This window comes from Apostichopus japonicus, chromosome 11, assembly GCF_037975245.1.
Source record: "Apostichopus japonicus isolate 1M-3 chromosome 11, ASM3797524v1, whole genome shotgun sequence".
In the NCBI taxonomy this organism is placed as follows: Eukaryota; Metazoa; Echinodermata; class Holothuroidea; order Aspidochirotida; family Stichopodidae; genus Apostichopus; species Apostichopus japonicus.
The window spans coordinates 17,956,003-17,975,135 of NC_092571.1; the positions used below are offsets into that span (position 1 = coordinate 17,956,003).

At 38.6% G+C, this 19,133-nt stretch overlaps 1 protein-coding gene across 3 annotated transcripts; it reads left to right on the forward strand.

The window, feature by feature from the left end:
- Window positions 1-962: 962 nt before the first annotated feature.
- LOC139975508 (TAR DNA-binding protein 43-like) lies at window positions 963-18,837 on the forward strand. Of its 3 annotated transcripts, XM_071983484.1 has the most exons (6): window positions 1,021-1,458; window positions 3,190-3,371; window positions 15,083-15,223; window positions 15,951-16,142; window positions 17,330-17,441; window positions 18,010-18,837. In XM_071983484.1, exons 1-6 carry the CDS (start codon window positions 1,209-1,211, stop codon window positions 18,441-18,443), a joined length of 1,311 nt encoding a protein of 436 aa, XP_071839585.1. In that variant the 5' UTR covers window positions 1,021-1,208; the 3' UTR covers window positions 18,444-18,837. The 3 variants fall into 3 exon arrangements, with proteins under 3 accessions (XP_071839584.1, XP_071839585.1, XP_071839586.1); XM_071983483.1 differs by lacking the exons at window positions 15,083-15,223; window positions 15,951-16,142; window positions 17,330-17,441; window positions 18,010-18,837 and adding exons at window positions 6,068-6,743; window positions 7,119-7,307; window positions 9,124-13,761 and having other exon boundaries at window positions 963-1,458; XM_071983485.1 differs by lacking the exons at window positions 1,021-1,458; window positions 3,190-3,371; window positions 15,083-15,223; ... (1 more) ...; window positions 17,330-17,441; window positions 18,010-18,837 and adding exons at window positions 4,104-5,092; window positions 6,068-6,743; window positions 7,119-7,307; window positions 9,124-13,761.
- Window positions 18,838-19,133: the final 296 nt, after the last annotated feature.

A 19,133-nucleotide genomic window follows, 5' to 3' on the forward strand; every position in this document is an offset into this window, starting at 1 on the left:
TGGCCGGCCTGGGGGAGGGTCTAAGGGGAGGGGGTGTCCCCCTCCCCTTTGGATTTTTTTCTTGAATTTCCAGGTGGCCTCAGATGCAATTTGGTGCAATATAGCACACTTCAACACCCACTCCATTTTGTAAATAATTTTACATTTTCACCTGGCCTTAGATGCAATTTGGTGCTCCAAATGAGATTTTTTTCTCATTTGGAATGAAAAAGGGGTTTTCTGACTTGCGAAGCGGGGGGGGGGGGGGCGGAATGATACTTCCGCCCACCATATTTTTTACTGGGGGGGGGCTGGCGCCCCCCAGCCCCCCGGTTCCTACGCCCTTGCATGCGGGTGTGACAGTGTAAAATCTCCCGTTGAGCAATTTTTCAACATGTTATATATATAGCTTAGTTTAAAACATCCTACCGGTTAAAATAACTCCGATATCTCGAATTCAATGTCAGAAAAATGCAAGGTTTTTGAATTTAAAATAGCTGTAAAATGTTTAGGACCATTATTGGTTCAGAAATAGATGTTCAAGTTACCGAATGTCGACCGATATCACCATGAAAGAGGAGGGTCTCGCCTCCTCTCTGGCACTTTATACTTTGGCCCCTGAAATTCCCGATAACTTGAATGATTGACTATTGAAAACACTAAAGCATATTTTTGAGACTTTTTTGCTGTAAATTTTATGTTTCAGCATTTTAAACATCGGTTAAATATTAATGTCGTTATTTTGGTCAAGATATAAAGTTTCCTAAAATGGACCTATTTAACACTTGGAAGCGGACGGTCGTCTCCACTCTGGTATCATTCATGTCGCTCAAATTTCTCCATAAATGGGATTATTCAATAAAATAATCAACTGCTCCTTGCGTGATAGGTCTAAGTTGCACATTGCCCGTGTGGCCGCTGTTGTCAGAACACCGTTGATAAAATACGGTGATTTCATTTTCGCTACTGTTATCGTTGTTATTGGCTGCGGCTATAATCTGTCACTAAGCGCTGCTAGCTTCCGACAGGCGTACTGTACGCTGTGCATTCTATTCGATCGGCACACACTGTATTATGCGCGTGTTGCAGTACACTAACATACACTACAATAGTACAAGCATAGGCACATGTGTGAAGACACATGAAATTTTGGTAACCTTCATTCCGATTTATTTACACAAAGACAAACATTGAAGTTTCCAAAATTCTTTAGTTAGTGTTCTTTAGTAATGATCGAAGTCAAAATGGAGTTTATACGAGTAGCAGAAGACCAGAACGACCAGGAACCGATTGAGTTACCTGTTGAAGATGACGGAACAATCCTTTTGTCCACAGTAACAGGGCAATTCCCAGGTGCCTGTGGCCTAAAATACAGAACAGATAGGGGATCTTGGAGGGGTGTAAGATTAGCAGACGAACGACTGCACTTTACCGGTGCTGCTTGGATTGATACCGTTTACTGTGTGGTGTATCCAAAGGGTAAATAGCTATATTAAGTGTGACAAGTAGGCCTATACACTATTGCCTAGACTAACTGTTACTAGGCTTGTGCCTAGCCTACTGTACACCTATCTGTATGACTAAAGTAGCCTAGGCCGAGTCTCTATGTTAGGCTCGTTGTCCTACACTGAGGCTACAGTAATACAGTCTAGGCCTAGTCTATATTGGGATCAAGTCTCTTATTTCACCGGTTGGATTGTTCCATTTGTGTATTAGAGGTTGAACTTTTGGGAAAACACCTAGGCTACTTACTTTAATTGTGTTATATTCTCTTAACTTAGCCTACTCTAGCTGGATAGGTAAATTGCAAACCAAACTTGACATGTAAAATTTGTTGTGAACCAATGACAATGTAGAGCTTTTGCTGTGTTACTTTTACTTTTTTAGGCTATTATTACAAAATGTATGAACAAGATTTTCATGTTGATAGTTTCTTTTCTGCTGATATAAAAAAGAATATGCAGTCCTAGGTAATTTCGAACGGTACGTCATTAGTAGCATGGTACAGTAGGCTCATAATTGATGCACTTAATAAATTAAGGATTTGATTAACGATGTCTATCAACGAAAAATCAAAATTACTCAACTGTATTTGTTTTTCATATGTGTAGTTCCTCAGAATTGTAATTATCTCAAAATATTTATTGTTCTGTTCCTACGCAACATACTTTTGAGCAGAATTTGACCACAAATGTCTGCAACTGGTGTCAAGTTCTTTCATACCCCTAAATTGACACATTCGTTGATAAAATAACTCTAGTTTAGGCCTAAGTATGCATCCATTGACTTTGGATGCTGTTTGCTATGCTCTGAGCCTCTAAGATATGATTGGTCAGGTCCCAGATAGTTGTGGTATTATATTGTAGTAATTAATGGTTATTTTCAGGGAGTACAGTAAGATTTCCAAATGCCAAGAAAATGTGCAAAACTGGGGGGGGGGTTGTGGGGGGAGGGTGTTAAATGCTTAAGAAAACCACAAGTTGATCAGCATATTCCATATACCAATGGATTAAAACTCATCAAATATGTAACTCTGCTTGACTGCAAAAATTTGCCTGCTGTACATATCGTTGCTAGTAATATTTGAAGGTTCGTCAATTATGAAGCCTTTACTATATATGTACAAACATATGTATGGGGTATAAAACGAAAATTTAGTGACAAAAATAAGATTCCTGTCCTGTCAGATTATGTATTTTGTACCAAATTCCTTACTGGTTGGTTTGTATCTTTATTTTACAGAAAATAGGCTATAAATGCACATGTGATGTTATTTCTTTCAGAGTAATCTTTTAATGGCCAGAGCATAGAATCAAGCAGTTGGTTGTCTTCAGATAATTACTAACATTAGCGCCAGTATAACTCAGTGGTTCATCTTAACGAAGGCTATAAAGACACCATCTTTCATGCAAAATTATTGTCAAACCTTATTTCCATTCATTTTTGGAGAAATTAAGTCACCTGAGGTTGGATTTGATGTGTCATACATCTGTTCTACTGTATCACAAATATAAATTGTAACAGGGTCCTGGTTTACACTGTTATATATTTGTATTTTCTTGTGTGAAATTAACAGATAATCTTATGTAGCATTCATTACCATAATGAGCATATGTCCATGTGACACCAATTGTGTCTAGTTCTACAGGTACAGTTCATCAGTTGATCATTTTGTGGTTAATTTGAATGAATTTATCCCTATGTTACCAGGGACCACTGGTTCAGAGAACAAGAGAAAAGGAGAAGAAAGCTCTGGAAATCCCGCAGGCAAGACAAGAAGACTTGATGTGAAGAAAAATCAGGATCTTGTTGTTCTTGGACTTCCCTGGAAAACAACAGAGGAGGAATTAAAGACCTATTTTGAACAGTATGGAGAGGTTGTTTTCTCTGAGGTGAGTGAAATTTTTGTTTTCAATCTGCGGACAATTTTTTTTTCGAATGACATGAACTTGCTGCCAACAGACAGTAGGTCTTAAATATTAAAAGGCATTTATGCTTGCCTTCTTCTCTTTACAAGAAGATGCCTTCTTAAAACTTAACTTACCTGTAGCTTAAATTTAGCTAAAAGGTAACCTCGGAGTGAAACTGATTCCCTCTTCCTTGGTAACTATGTAATGTAGTTACTGTGTTACTGTAGTAAATAAGAACACTTTGCAACTGACTGTACCACTACAGTCAGAAATTGAAGTTTTCATCTGCAGAATTTTGTTCCCATTGTGTTTATGTAAGTCCCAAAGGATTTAGTTTGTCTTGAAAAAGCATCATAAGTTTTTTGAACAGCAATACAGCCTGTTACTTAAAACTGGTGAAGGATATCAATGTTGATCACTGATTGTACTGGTGTGTATGGTTGAGAATCTTTGTGGTTTTGTACAGTAGATAATACTGTATGTACCCAGTGATTCCTGTCACTAGTTGGAAAAGCCTTCAAGAGAAAGATTGCTTGGTTGAAGTTGCATGGCAATCAAGTGTGAGTCAGTTAATTAAATCCTTGTTATATATCTGTGTCAATAGAGTGTGTGACCCAGTCTGTTACTGTCCAGACCAGTGAATAAACAAGCTGTACATTGTATATACAGTACAGTATTGTACAGTTCTGTGCTGTACAGTACTGTTCTGTACAGAACTGTACTGTACAGTACTATGTTGCTGTTGGTAAAATGGGTCATATAGTATCTTGATCTTTATGTATTACTATACTGAAGTAAGTCAGTTTTGTTGCTTTGAAAATGAATGTGGATTTGATATTCCAGAAAAGTTTATATGAGAATATAATGTGTACAGTATGTGGAAGCTGGTTGGGGCTGTTACTGTAATAATTATAATAATGAAAATGCATATGTGATGCATTCCTCAAACATATATATGAAGAGTTTGAGGAGAAGTCTGTCATATGCAGAGATGAGTTCCGTAATTATGTGAAAGACATGGTGTGAACTGCAAGTGGTGGTCTGCCATTTGGCATAGCTGTCTGCTCGAAGGTTGCTTGTCTGCAGCTCCTGTTGAATAGCAAATGATTGTGATGGCATGAGCAAGAAACTGGAGGGACTTCTCAGACCACATGATGATGGGACACTGCATTGAGAGTTTTCTTGAAGCGTTAAGTGGGATGTACTGTACATAACTTGAGTTCAAGTGCTGCTGAACCGTTTCGATATCTGTGCTTGCTGTACTTGTAAGTCTGTGATGAAAGAGGTTGCTTTGTTGTTGAAGAGACGGCAGGAATGGACCATGAGTCGTGAAGAGATGGTGCCCGGTGTACCGTTAAGACAGTATGCATGTACAGTACCCCTTTGTTGTTTTGTATCCTGAAATTTGCTATGCCAGATTTTTGAGATGACTTTTTGTGAAAGCGGAAGAAAAAAGAAAGAAAGAAAGGGAATGCAATCTGGATGATTGTGACTGAGTGAGGTTAAACGTAGGAGAGGCAGCTACTGTGACTGGAGAATGGAGCATGACACATGGAGTGTTGTGTGAGGAGTCTTCTCGGATCTAGGGGATGAATAATGTGATGAGGATGTGTCTGGTCAGCTTTTTGCCTGGTGGTTTGAAAACAGACTGTACATGTTTGTGGATGCTCTCGACAATATGAACGTGAAAAAGTCCCATTATGGTGAGTGTTTTACGTTTTCCTTATTCTGTTCTGTAGCAAAGCAAGTAATAGTGAGCTACTAACCCACTGTTGTGTGTAAAACAGACAACAAGTTGAGCAGGCCCTATATATGTTACAGGCTGTGTGAGACGCTTCTTTAAGCTGATCACAGTGATCAGATCATTCAAGTTCTTGGTTAATATGTAAAGACTGGATCAATGTTTGAAGTAATTGACTGTCCAGACCCATATCAGTTTACCTGGCCTCTCAGGATTGTCGCCATGAAACCCCTAGCCCCTCCCCCCCCCCCAGCCTCCCAAAATGATCAACAATGCTGACAGCTAAGCTTGCCATAGACCCTCATAAAAAGTGATGGTCTCTATTTAGTACAGTATGCCTCATAGTCTACAGACAATACGGTATTAATGGCCACTTTTCTGATCCATTTACTTTCTTTCCATTTTCTTTCTCATCTCTCTTAATATGATTTGGAATTTACATATAATGAATAGATAGTACAGTAGGTGTTGTTCACTACATACAGTTCTATATATCTTACAACTGTAATTGCTGCTCTACAGTAATGTTAATAAAAATCCTCTGGAAAACGTTGCATCTTACATGATTAACTAGTACCGTTAATGTGATTGTTCAAACTGTACAATATTGCAATCAACAGAAAAGTTTTTATGTAATTGTTCTGTCAATATTCTGGCTCATTTTCTGGAGAAACAGAAATCAGTCTGTCATTACAAGAATAATTTTCTGATATGCAAAATCTCAAAGCTTGTAGTGCTCTCATATACAGTATCATGTGATCTTCTAAGATGTACATGAGTAGACAGATATATCTATATATATTTGGCAATAGAAAGTGTAAAAACTGTAATAAACACTCTTTATGATTTATAGGATATGTCTCAAATGTCATAAATTATTTCTCGTCATGAATATCTTATGGATCCATCAATTTTGCATCAATTCCTCCCAATATAGCTGAGAAGTAAATGCACTGTGCTAGAAGGGAGACTCGGCAAATTGGAATGTGCATCTACGAGGAAAGGTTTGCCAGAGCCAGACGCTAGCATGCACAACAACCAGAGGCTGAATAGACTACGACTCGAAACGTCCCTAGATGCCTTCTCCCACTGCACTCAGCAATTGCATCAGCAGGTAGAAATCCTGAAATCACACAAACGGCAACTTGGCCACCTACCCACCTCCGAAGTCACATCGTTGGAACTTTCTCTCTCCCTCTTGGAGCGATGCCTTCACCATCTCAGATCGGGTGAGGAGCAGGCGTCTAGACCAATGTCTCCTCAGGGGTCGTCTTCTCACCGCCCACCTCAAGGTCCGTCCCACCAAACCTCGTCAGACGTGAGGCAGGCTTTCAACGTAGGAGCGGGGATAATCTGCCAAAGCTCTAGCAGTCATTGTAGAACCAGCGATCTCCTCCAACCGTCCAGTGTTCTAAACGGGGAGAGAAGTAGTCTGCAGGCCATGGAGATGAATGCTAGAAACCTAAACCATAACATGTGCACAGGGTCGCGACCGGGGTCAACGGAAAGCCGTGAGAACATGTTCCACCTGTCGCCGATGAGCAACATTCACGATTACGACGAGGACCAGAGCTGGTTGGAGTATGATAGCAGTTACGATGGAAATGCCACAAGTAAGTCTTTTAGAAAGCCAGAAAATGTTTGGCAGATTTTACTTCTGAATCTACGTTTCATTGGTGCTCAGTATTTGGATAAGCAAAACAAATGAACATAATGGATGGGCGTAATTTTGCTATTAGTGGCCAGATGATAAAGACATACTGTTCAAATCAAGCTGCCCCCCTTCCATCCCCTATAAGAGAAGCGGTAAGAAGACCTAAAGTTACCACAGGCTTCTACTACAGCCTAGTTTCCTTGGCCAGTGGGAAATTCTAATGATTTGAATTAAAATCTATGACTATTTTAAGAAGCATTTAACCATGTGATGACAGAAAGAGTATCCCTGCAAACATGAACTGCACACAACTTCCTATATCTTACTTTGACAGTGGCCGCAAAAATAAAGTCGTTAGTAGCGAACCCGAAATGGGGCCGCCTGCATTACCGTAACGGTGCCACAGAGCTCACCCGATCGCTGGCTCACATTCTCTACACCAAGGAAGAGTTAATTCTCTCGACGGTGACAGGGAGGAATGGATTTGAGGCTCTGGATAATGTCAAGCTTATGGCAATCAGAGGTAAAGTTTTATTAAGAATCTGTGAGTATGTATCTTCGATCGGTCATCTCATTCTCTCCGTCATGTTGTATCTCAACGAGCGTCATAGGTACCAAATCTGGTCCGAGGGCAACCTACCGGCCTATCCTATCCTAGTTTAGTAATAGTTTGACTTGGATTCTGCCAATCGGTGTTTTTCTCTGGGGGCTCATAGAAAATTTATGGGGAAGCCCTAGGTCGCTGAGACAACATGATACCTTCTTTGTAGTAAATGTACTGTACCTGTGTCTCCTTTAACACTTTTACTTCAAACCATGCCAAAACAAGATTTCTTCCAAATTCTACTGTACTGTTGAGGACTGAGATTCATAGGGCACCTAGTTGTCATGTTATTTGCAGGGCACCATTTTCATATATGGAGAATAAATATCATCTTAATTAAAATATGATGAGAGACCTGGTGCCACTCTTACAATTAAGCTTTTTTTGAAGATGCCGGGAATTTTGGTTGCAGTTTGCAAACAGACATTTCCCATTTTGTACTTATTTTTTAATCTTTGTTTGTTGGTGTCAGTTCTGCTTCCTTTAACTTGCGATGTCTGGGACCACATTTTATGGATATAAGCCAAATCTGAGAATTTAGAGCTACCTGTCCAGAGGCCTCATACTATAGCATTAATTTGTTTGCTTGGTCTCGACATTCCTTTGAAGAAAACTCTGTCATAACCTCTAGTGAATGTCAGAAATCACACCCTCTGTATTTGTAAATTAAAGCTACTTGCATACTAAAGCAAGTTATTAACAGAAAACTGGGACACAAACAAAAGGGAGAGTTTGACTTGTAATTTGGGCTTGTCTTATGCATGCCCTAGAATTTATCACATGGAAATGTGTGGGGAATGCTCGATATCACACTGCAGTTAAGTATTGTAGTGTCTTCTAAACATTATCCAAAGCAAAATAATAAATCAAAACAGATCACTTCCAACTTTGGGGTTGAAGCGCAGACTATTATACTTGCAAGGACCATGGTTGTAGATCCTGTTTGAGCCCATATTTTCGTTGCTCTTTCTGATTCTAAATTTCTTGTTCAAATCGAGCTGAATTTTCCCGCTTAAACCTCTACTCTTATCTCGGGATTTATTCTACATAAATATATATAACCTGAAGGGCATTTACACTGATCCATGTTCCAAATTAGAACAACAGAAAGGTTGACAAAGGAGAATAATTATTTTGCCTCTGGTGTTAGCCACAGAATCGTCCAAAGTTTTTCAAGCATGATTAGTTTTACATTCCTTGATGATGGTTGGTTGTGTAAACCTCTGAGATGATTAGAAATGATCCTGGACTTGGTTTTGGAAATCATCTGCCATGAAGATGGTATAGCATCCTCTTTTAGTGGACTTGCCGTACGATAGGCATACAGTATGTGACACCGATGACGTTCTAGAGCACTAAGCAAAGACCGGTAGCAATTTTAAAGAGGAAATCATACAGGTTGCACTTTCCACCTGGATATTCTTACTGATGACAAATCAGTGGGAAGACTTTTCTATCGCTGGTAACTGCTGTTTCATATCTGTGTGTGTGGTTGTGGAGTCATTCGGTTTTGGGAACAACCTTGGAGAGGGGTAGGGATCTAACTTTCTGTTTATCACTCTCTGGCTCTTTGTTACTAGTTTTCTTAAATGTGTTTTATCCATGTAACATTGTTGGCAATCAGTATAAATTGTAAGAAATCAATTATTGACTGGTTTTTCCATTTTATATTCCATTATGCTTTCATATTCTCACATATTGGCTTTCTTATATTTGTTTTGTCTTTTTTCATCAGAGGCTGTTGAGAAGAAATATGGGCATTCCGGTAGTGACTTTGAACAACTGTGGAAGCAGTGCGTGACCTCCCTAGGTCAACATTGCAAGTATCTAAGACAAAAGAGTGGCCTGTCTCATTCACCGCAGCTGGTGGTGAGCCACGGCAGATACAGACAGGAGAGTCCCGAACAGAAACCCATCATCACGGAAGAGAAAGATCTTCAGCATATCATAGTTGCTGACCTAGAGTGAATATCATATAAACATATTGAGGTCAAGGTTGAAGATGTGTATAGTGATTTCTGAAGAAATACAAGACATGGTATATAGACTATGACTTTAAAGTGAATTTGGCATATATTCATGTAAATCAAGGTCAAAGGTTGCTGCAATACGAAGTTATTGTTTTAAGTTCTAGAGGAATTCCAACATGTAGTAGGAGGTACAAGACATGGTATAGTCCATTACCTTCAAGTGAATTTGACATATATTCATGTAAATCAAGGTCAAAGGTTGATGCAATAGGAAGTTATCATCATTTACTAGGGAAGCGCAACATACTTTGTAGATGATGCTATGTATGATGGACATGTAAATTGAGGTCAAAGGTTGATGCAATAGGAAGATATCATTATAAGCTTGGGAAGCCCAACATACTTTGTAGGTGATGCTATGTATGATGGACATGTAAATTGAGGTCAAAAGTTGCTGCAATAGGAAGTTATCATTATAAGCTTGGGAAGCCCAACATACTTTGTAGGTGATGCTCTGTATGATGGACATGTAAATTTAGGTCAAAGGTTGCTGCAATAAAAAGTTATCATCATAAGCTAGGGAAGTCCAACATACTTTGTTGATGATGATATGCATGATAGACATGTAAATTGAGGTCAGAGGTTGAGGCAGTTCAAAAGTATTCACTGAGGTAAGGAAAGTACATCATGCTATAGTTGCTGTACTTGGGGATGAAGACGCTCTCCCTCGATTTTACAAATACAGAAATTTCACCACATGAAGGTTAATAAGGGAGTATTAAATCAGTGATAGAAAAAGCATTGAATTTAAAACATTAAAGATTTGAAATTGTTTCTTCATCATTTGAAAGAAACTAGACTGGGTCACACTTCTAAATTTGATTATGATGAAATTTAGTTGTGCAAGTTGTGCAAGGAGTCGAGCTAGAGGGCTGCTTTATAAAGGAAATTTAGCTTCTAGTTTGGCTGGTTTTGTTTGAAATGAATAAAGTCATGGTGATCAGATTGTTAGGTGGAGTTACTGTACAGTACTCTTGTGCACATGGCTTTTCACTAAGTGCGTTATTCTCAACCACCGATAATAAGAAGTAAGTTATTTATTTTTAAGACTTGTGTGAAAAGTGTTTCTTAATACAGATCCCATTTTAATTGTGCAATATCCCATTTTAATGTTGCAAACAACAAATACCTTATAGAAACAGGGAAGGAATATGGTCTTCTCCAAAATGAATGCGGTTGGAAAGGTAGCTTTTCAGAGCTATAGAAACGTTGACAGATTTTACAAAAAACAAAACTTGCAGAAGTGTAACAGGTGAGAGAGTTTAGATTTTCATCAAAAATTCACAACTTTCTATAATTAGAACAGTTATTATGTAACAGTTTCTCTTATTCATACCATTTTGTTCTTCTAAACAGCTTGTCGTCAAAGTCATCAAATAAGAATAGTTGTCCCTTTGTTATCATCAGTGTATAACCAAGTATGCTAGCTATATGTATCCAACATATTTGTAAGCGCTTTTAAAGCAGTTGATCAGAACATGATTTAAAGGCCATAGGAATTCCATCTTTAATAAGCCCACAGGAAGGCAATTTCCAAAAAACAGAAACATTTCTGAGTACATCAATTAATGTTAATATTATCAATGTAGATCACCTTACTGTAGGTAGACCTCTGATGGTGTCCTGACATAAGTCCAGTATCCCCTTTGAAGGTATAATCATTCCAGTTTTAGCCCGCTGCACATCCATGTGAGGATGGAACCTCATTTGCTCTTATTTTATCTTGTGTTTGTATTTTTGGCATACTTTACCTACTAATAATTAATAACTAGGTTATCTGTTCTTTCTGGGTGGGGGGGGGGGAGAATTTTTCTTGTTTTTATTTTAAAGAAACAACAAAGAGGATATATGTACATACGTACTGTATTGACATTGTGTATGTTCTTGTACACAAATACTTCTCTCGTGGGAAATCAAAGTTGTTCAGAGGTAACATTCTCAGAGAACACTTTACTGTAGATGGCTTGCGGCCATATGTTACTAAAGCTCTCAACAGGAAGCATCTCTTATGGAGGTTACCATGCCAACTAGGGCTGGCTTCACCTACTCAAATATATTGAAAAACTGTGTCTCTTCTATTAAAATCGATGCCGTACCTGGGGAAATCTTAAAAAATAAACATGCAAGACATGCAAGTATCGTACAGTACACGTGTATCGACACCTAGGTTTCAATATTTTGTTTTAATTAATGTCTGCCAAGTTTTTTTTCTCTCTGTATCAATTCATCGAAAAGGAATTGTACCCGAACCAACACACCGTTAGAATGTTGAGCAGGGAGACTTGCAATGGGTTGGAAAGGTCCTAACTCGTTGTCGTATTCCAGCATAGTTGCGTATACGCTATGTGCCCTATTGAAATTTTCACCAGTACCCGGGGGGGGGGGGTATATGGAACTGTAGTCCATATCCTACTATAAGGTTAAGTGTTCATACTTCCACGTAGAGCATTATACTCATTCTCATTGTACTACTTGTACTAGCACTGATACTGGCATGCTCAGTATATGCATGGTACTATTTTTTCATATATATACATACACACATACATACATATATATGAGATGTAAATAATGATTCATTCTTATTGTGAAAAAACTGTACTGTATTTTTATACTGTCACTTGTCAAGATCTGTTGAAAATGTGCATGATCATTTTTATGGCTTTCTGTAAAAAATTACACCCAATTTTTGCACATTTTCTGGATGGTTGCATGGTTATCAAATTTTACAGGCTTTAGCAGTACATCTCTCGACAGTACAAGATAGTAAGGTTAAAGGTAAGGGTATATGTCATATTAGTGACTAAAAGCAAGAGGGCCCTTAGTGCCCCCACCCCTCACCCCTTCCCTCTTGCAGCTTGTGGCTATTAAGGTCACTGTTATGTGCATTGCAACAAAATGGTGTAGGGTTTCACACAATTAATGGTACACAAGATTGCAGATTTGTTCAAACTGTTCATCATAGTCATTTTATTTATTATTTGCCATATTCTTGCCCTTTATCACAACTGAAATGTTACCTGCATTATTTATAACTATTAGTATTTTTTTTATTATCTTTAATGACCAATTATTTTAGTTTGGTCCTGTTACTCAGGTATTTTTTTTTTTTTTGTGCAATCTTTTTCTCTTTAGAAGGGTAGGGAGGGAGGTAGTATGCTTGAAACTTTTGTGCAATTAACTAATAGTTTCTTTCTTTTGGGGGAGGGGGGGATGGTGGGTATCATTTGTGCTATGACTAGTATGTTTGAATTATTTCCTGCTATTGTTTATTCAGGTAGAGGATCCTGGCCGTAATACTCTTAATTTCATTTGTGGCACAAACAGATTTGAAAAGTTGCCCCGAAAAGGTACATATTGACAAGATTTAGCATATTCTGTGAGCTGACTGATATTCAGTAGTTCTCTGACTGATATTTTTTTCACATGCTCGGCAAATTTTGATACTAATTTCTGTACGAAACCATATTTGTGTACTGGGCCGGCCCTCTTTCCTAGAAATTTTGGAATCCATCAAGTTCTTGTATCAGTTTTCTGTGACAGAATGTGTTTTGTTGCAGAATGGTTGTCTTTTCCATTCCGTTCAGATGGTAGAAAGGTAATTAGCAATTAGCAGGGTACAAGGTGGTAACCTTTTAAGCATAAATTGGATAATGACTTATTTTTTCTTCTACAATGGTAACCTTTGACTCTGAAAGGTATTCCAGTATAATTGGTTAATAAACATTATCATGTTTGTAAGTACTTATGCTAAGAGAATTTACAGAAAGTGTATTAAATACAAACTTGACACAGACATTTAAATATTTTATGGGTTTGTTCTTTACTGTTATAATAACATACAAGTGTAAGTTTTGCAATCCATCATGGATGGGGGAAAGTTGGTTGCTTGACAGCCCCCTGACATGAAATTGAACTTTGTTACCTCTTAAACTGTGGAGGTATTTCATAGCTTTCTATCATTTATGTTTTCTTTTTTCTATTTTATCTAAGGATCATGGTAAGATAATGTATTCACCTGGATCTATCTGCTAAATTATAAATATTTGTTAAATTGCAACATGTAAACAGAATTTTACTGTTGTAAGGTCTGACATATGATGTTGTGAACTTTAACAGATACTCCCCCTCCCCCCCCCCAAAAAAAAACACCCTCATAATGAAACAAACAAAACGTTTTAATTCTGTAATTACAGGCCTTACAATTCATCATGATTAGCTTGGCTGATACCCTGGTCAATGTCCATCTGTTTCTTCTCGCATCGAGACCTCTCCCTCCTTTTTCTACCCTATTATTTCTCCCTCTGTTCAATATGGAGACATGCATCAAATGTTCCCCTAAATATTTACACAAAATGGGTGTCAGTGACATCATCCCAGTGAGACAACCGTAATAAAAATTCCGTCTGTGTAACTTCAAAACTATTTTAAGCAATTTCTCAGCAAACCTTCTCGCCATCGTCTCATTTTACTGATGTTTAGAATTTGCTTCATTAATGTGTTCAGCTGAGGGGGGGTGGGGGGGGACATTGACATGTTTGGTTGAGAGAATTCTTCATGGAGTATTTAAGGTGTGATCAGCATTTCTACAGACAGTATTAGCTCTCTACAGTAGCGGATTTTAACACTATTAGGTTATAGTTTGATTTGATTTATACATGGCTTCCTCCCTTAACCTGCCTCCTCACTACATCAGTACTCTTGTATCTAAAGTGGCCTACTGTGAGGAGACAGTTAAGCTTATTTGTCATGCAGTAAATGTTCAAAATTGGTAAGTTTATGAAGTTTTAAGTGTCACTGCACTGTTTCTGTGTTTATTTAAGTGAACGTCCTCAGTTATTATTTTTTTTTCGAGTCATTTTATAATATTGGAAAGGTAATTCACTCAGTCTTAGATAATTCTGAAAAAAAAGTGAAGCCTTTTTGTTTGCATTTTTATTAACACTCTGTTCTGCAGTGTTAATGTGTTTTTTATAAAGTAGTTCTATAAACTCTTACTGTACATGGAGATGTAAAGAGTATTAAAAGATCTTATGATATATACTCTTAAATTGTGAATTACCAAACAAAATTAGGCCTTAGTTCAACTGAGGGCGTGGCCACAGGTGTATTGTCTCTGTGGAGATTATGTTTTTATTCCTATTTAATGAATGAAACATTTGGTAAGACCTGAGGTTTCGGAAATTCATCCCTTCTCTTGGCTGGTAATGTAAAGAAAGAGGTGGAAAAAATGTGTCAGAAAGAGGTGAAAAAATGTGTCTATGTTTACATTGCCATTCTGAGATTTTATATGGGTTAATATATTGTTTAATATATTGTTTAATATAATATAATATATTATATAATATATATATATATATTAAATAATGATAATGTAAAAAATATAATATAATATAATAGTTTATATGGGTTAATATATTGACCACAAATTGGTTATGATAGCGTAATCATGATTATGATAGAGTAATTATGACTGCATTGGTGACTGCAGTAGCCAGACCCATAAACTGTAGTTTTACAACTGTTTTTTCCCTGTCAGAAAAAAATTTCCTTGCATCCTCTTTTAACAACAAAAATCTCTGTGTAATACACATGGTTACATATTACCTATCATCTTTTTCCTATCAGATACATTTCTTTATTTATACTCATTTTCTTCTCCAGATTAAATTTGATCGACTCACCGGCAAGTCGAAGGGCTTTGGGTTCGTGAGATTCGCCGAGGCGGAAACTGGGAAGCAAGTCATGGTCAAGAAGCACATCATCCAAGGAAGAACCTGTGAAGTTAAAGTACCTGACTCGAGGGTAAGACTGCCAGCTCCATGTCTAAATTATGGGGGAGGTGGGGGGGGGAGGGAATGGAGGGAGGGAGGGAAGGGGGTGGACAGGCTATCGTATGGAATACACCATTTTCACATCCCTGCTGATGTTCAAAAGCGAAGCTAGTATATACACAGGAAACATAATAGACTTTAAAGATGGTAAAGGTTAAGTAGCAGAATCCATGAAGGCTAAGACTGCCATAAGAAAGACTGAATAAGTGAGACTTGGGTGATGAGAGACAGGCTGTTGTATGCGATTTAAAGTTTTCACATGTCATATACTAATGCTTATAAGGGAAGTCCATTATGAACAGAAATCTTAATTCTAGACAGATTAAAGTTCACTTCATTCAGGGTAAGAAGGCTTCTAGGTGCCACTTGTAAATGCTTATCCACTTTGTTTTACCCTGTTATTGGATGTGTAATAATGTAAGTATTGAGCAGGAAGTGTCACTGCAGTGTATGATGTGAACACTGCACAAATTAGAGGAAATCCCTTAGAAGCAGTGTGTAACCCCAAAAATGTCTAGAGTAATGACTGCCATACTTGAAAACTTTCATGACGTAGAATGTGAAAGTTCCATTTTGGCTGTACTACATGCAGTACATACTGCATATTAAAGGCAGTCTCTCACTGAATAAGTGGCATCTCGAAATAATGCTCGTTTCTTTAAAATGACTTTGTCCACTTCTCGCTCTCCCTCTCGCAGCCCGAAAGGAGAAAATTATTCGTCCGTTGCCTCTCAAAGGACATCAGTGATGCGGACCTGAAGGAGTACTTCTCAGACTACGGTGATGTGACAGAAGTGTACCTCCCCAGCCCTCATAGAGGATTTGCGTTTGTGACGTTCGAAGATGGCGACATTGCGCAGGAATTGAAGGGCAGAGATCACATTATAAAGGTATTGTACTTACAGTAGTCTGTTCTTTACAGTCAAAAATATTATTACTAATATGGTGACAGATCTGTAGCAATCTTTATGTTTTAATTAAGACTATAGGTTGATTGGAAAAAAAGGATAAATGGATGACCTGACGGCTGGGGCGTGGGGGGGGGGGCACATCACAAACTTGTTTGTTGTTGTTGCACTACAGTGGTTACCTTTTAGATCTGCCCTCCTCTGATATCCATTCCAGACTGCTGCCCTCATTCTCGTACCTAAGTGTCCAGACATTTTCATTAGTTGGTAAAATCATGGACTATGACTCATGTGGCATCAGTGAAAACATAGCCAAACAGCACCTTCAAAACTCATGTCAATGTCCTTCTCAAATAACCTTTGCCTTGCCTTTGAATAATAAGAGACTGGTTGGCATCTCGACAGTTTCCTCCAGTTTGCGTTGACCTATGGTACTGGTAAAAATGCCTAGGGGGGCCCCTCGGTAGTTTTTATCTTGGATAACATTTTGTAATCAAATATCTGCCCTGGAGAGGGAAATAAAGATTTTCATCTGTTATTAGTAAACAAAATCGTGAACTTTGTAAGGGTTATAATAAAGAATGTGTATAATTTAGTAGTTAATAATTGTTAAGATAGGTAAATAATTTATATAGAGTCTGTGTCTAAATAAACATGTCCCGTACAAATTTACATCATATTTTTATCTGAGAGTAACATGTGATTACCAACTAGTAGTAGGTTATTACTCTGTCGGAGTGTATTACAGACCGCTAATTGCTTCATTCTTGTTGTGGCGTCACTGATTGTATGCTATATTTAGACCACCAGATACATGCGATAAATTAAGGTGATGCAATATGCCTGACAGTTAGGCTTGTCCTTACTATCACTAATGGTAGGTTAGGCCTACGAAAAATTGCTTGCATAATATCATACTACTGCCTCAAGACAAGGACATTTTCTGCAAGGAGCATTGTTTAAGACATTATTAGTCTTCAAGACACGTCTAACAAGTGTATTGAGATTCTGCAGCATCGCTACTCTAGGTTCTCTCGCTCATCCCTGCTTTAAATTCTCTCGCTCTTGTTCGGTTCAATTGTTAACCAGTTTGTACTGTTGGTGAAGTCTCTTGGGACTACTTGTTGAGTGAAGCATGTCCCCTTTAAGTACTTTCTTTCTCTCATCAGGGTCACCATGTTCAGTTGAACGATGCAGAACCAAAGGGAAAGAACCGGAACCAGTGGGAAGGAGGGGCGGAAGGATTCACTGGCTCTGGACCGGGAAGCTCAGGTGATCGAGGTGAGAATAGTGTGATGCTTCCCAGACTGTGAGACTCCGCACAAAGATGGGTCCTCACAGGGTCCTCACCCTCTAATGGTGGGCCTGTGAGCAGTGTGGCGTAAAACAAATATTGATTGGTTAACATTGTTTCCAAAAGAATCATCTAACAGTTAACTGGGCCCTATCACTGGATGATCTGTTTCCCAAGTTTTGATAAATGTTTTTTATGTAATCGTGCCATTGTTTACAAGCTTTTAATCAATATATACAATCAATTCCAAGCTGTGGGCAATGAATGTACAGATTCCTCATCATCCATAAGGGAGTATACATTCAGTGATTTCAGGCCTTAAAAACTAGTTTAGGAACACCAACAGATTAGTGCCAAAAGGTTGGGAAACAGGGTGTCAGTGATTAAGGAACAATCCATATTTATTTTATTAAATCACACTATGGGTCACCAGAATGGGTCACCCAAAAGTTCGGGCGTTGGACAGACCAAATCGTCATATGTTTTACCGATTTTTCGCTAAAGAAGTTTTCCTCCTAATTAGTAATGACCATATTTTCCTTTCCAATATTTTAGCACCATTCAGTGGGAGAGGCGACAGAGAATACCGAGATTTCAGAGGCAGAGACTTCCATGACGACCGAGATAGGGGAGGCAGACCTCAGGGACGATTCGGTCGAGACAACCGTGAGAACATGGGAAACATGGGGAACCAACTACCCATGGCACTCGCGGCAGCCCTCAACCAGGCCGGATGGGGTATGCTCCTGCAGGGTATGCAGGGACAGGGTGGCCCCGGCGGACACGGCAACCAGGCGGGGCCGAACAACGGCGCGACTGGGGGAACGTCCGGAAACCAACCGCCGGCCATGGGAGGTAACACGGACGGGTTGGGTGGTGGATACGGCAGCCCTCATGGTATGGCGTGGAGCCAAGGAAATCAAGCAGGAGGAGGCGCCGGCGATAACGCAGCTGGTTACTTTGGTAACCAAGCCAAAGGGAGTTGGTAGATAAAGGCAAACGAGGGCAGTATTTCTCCCATTTCCCAACACAGATACCACAGTGAACATTGTGTATATAGTTACATGCAGGTGAAAGCCTATAAAAGTGCCATTGCAAATCAAATTTTGTTCATTGTTATTCAAATAATGTTGCAGCATTCAGATTTGTGATACCAAAAAAAAGAAGAATTTTTGTTACAGTAAATGTTGTTGTAATAAATAAATTAATTTGTCATAACCAAAAAAAAGAAACTGTGTTTAGCCATGAGTAATGATTGGGTTGACACTTTTAATAACCATCTTTTGAATTCTTTGCCGATGGCAGGCCTGCATAGGGTGTTTAGTTTGCATGCCAACTCTAGGCTTTGGAACACTTTGGTCGTCTGGAATATCAAATTATCACCCCCCAAAAAAGAAGGAAAACAGTTAGTACCGTTAAGTTCTATTGATGTTAGTGTACAAAGAAACAGATGCGTACTTAGGAGAACTTTTTCAAGTTTCCTGAAAGTTAGGACAGATGGGAATGGTGCTGTTGATGGGGAAATGTTCTAGTTATTACATTAGCAGTTTTACCTAAGCCTTAATAATGAATAAAACAAAATGCCTGGAATGCAGTTATTTTTACTATCGCTGAGCAGTTACAGAAGTAGGCCCCACAGTATGTGAGAGATGCTCTGTGGCTTGTAGCCTACACTTTGT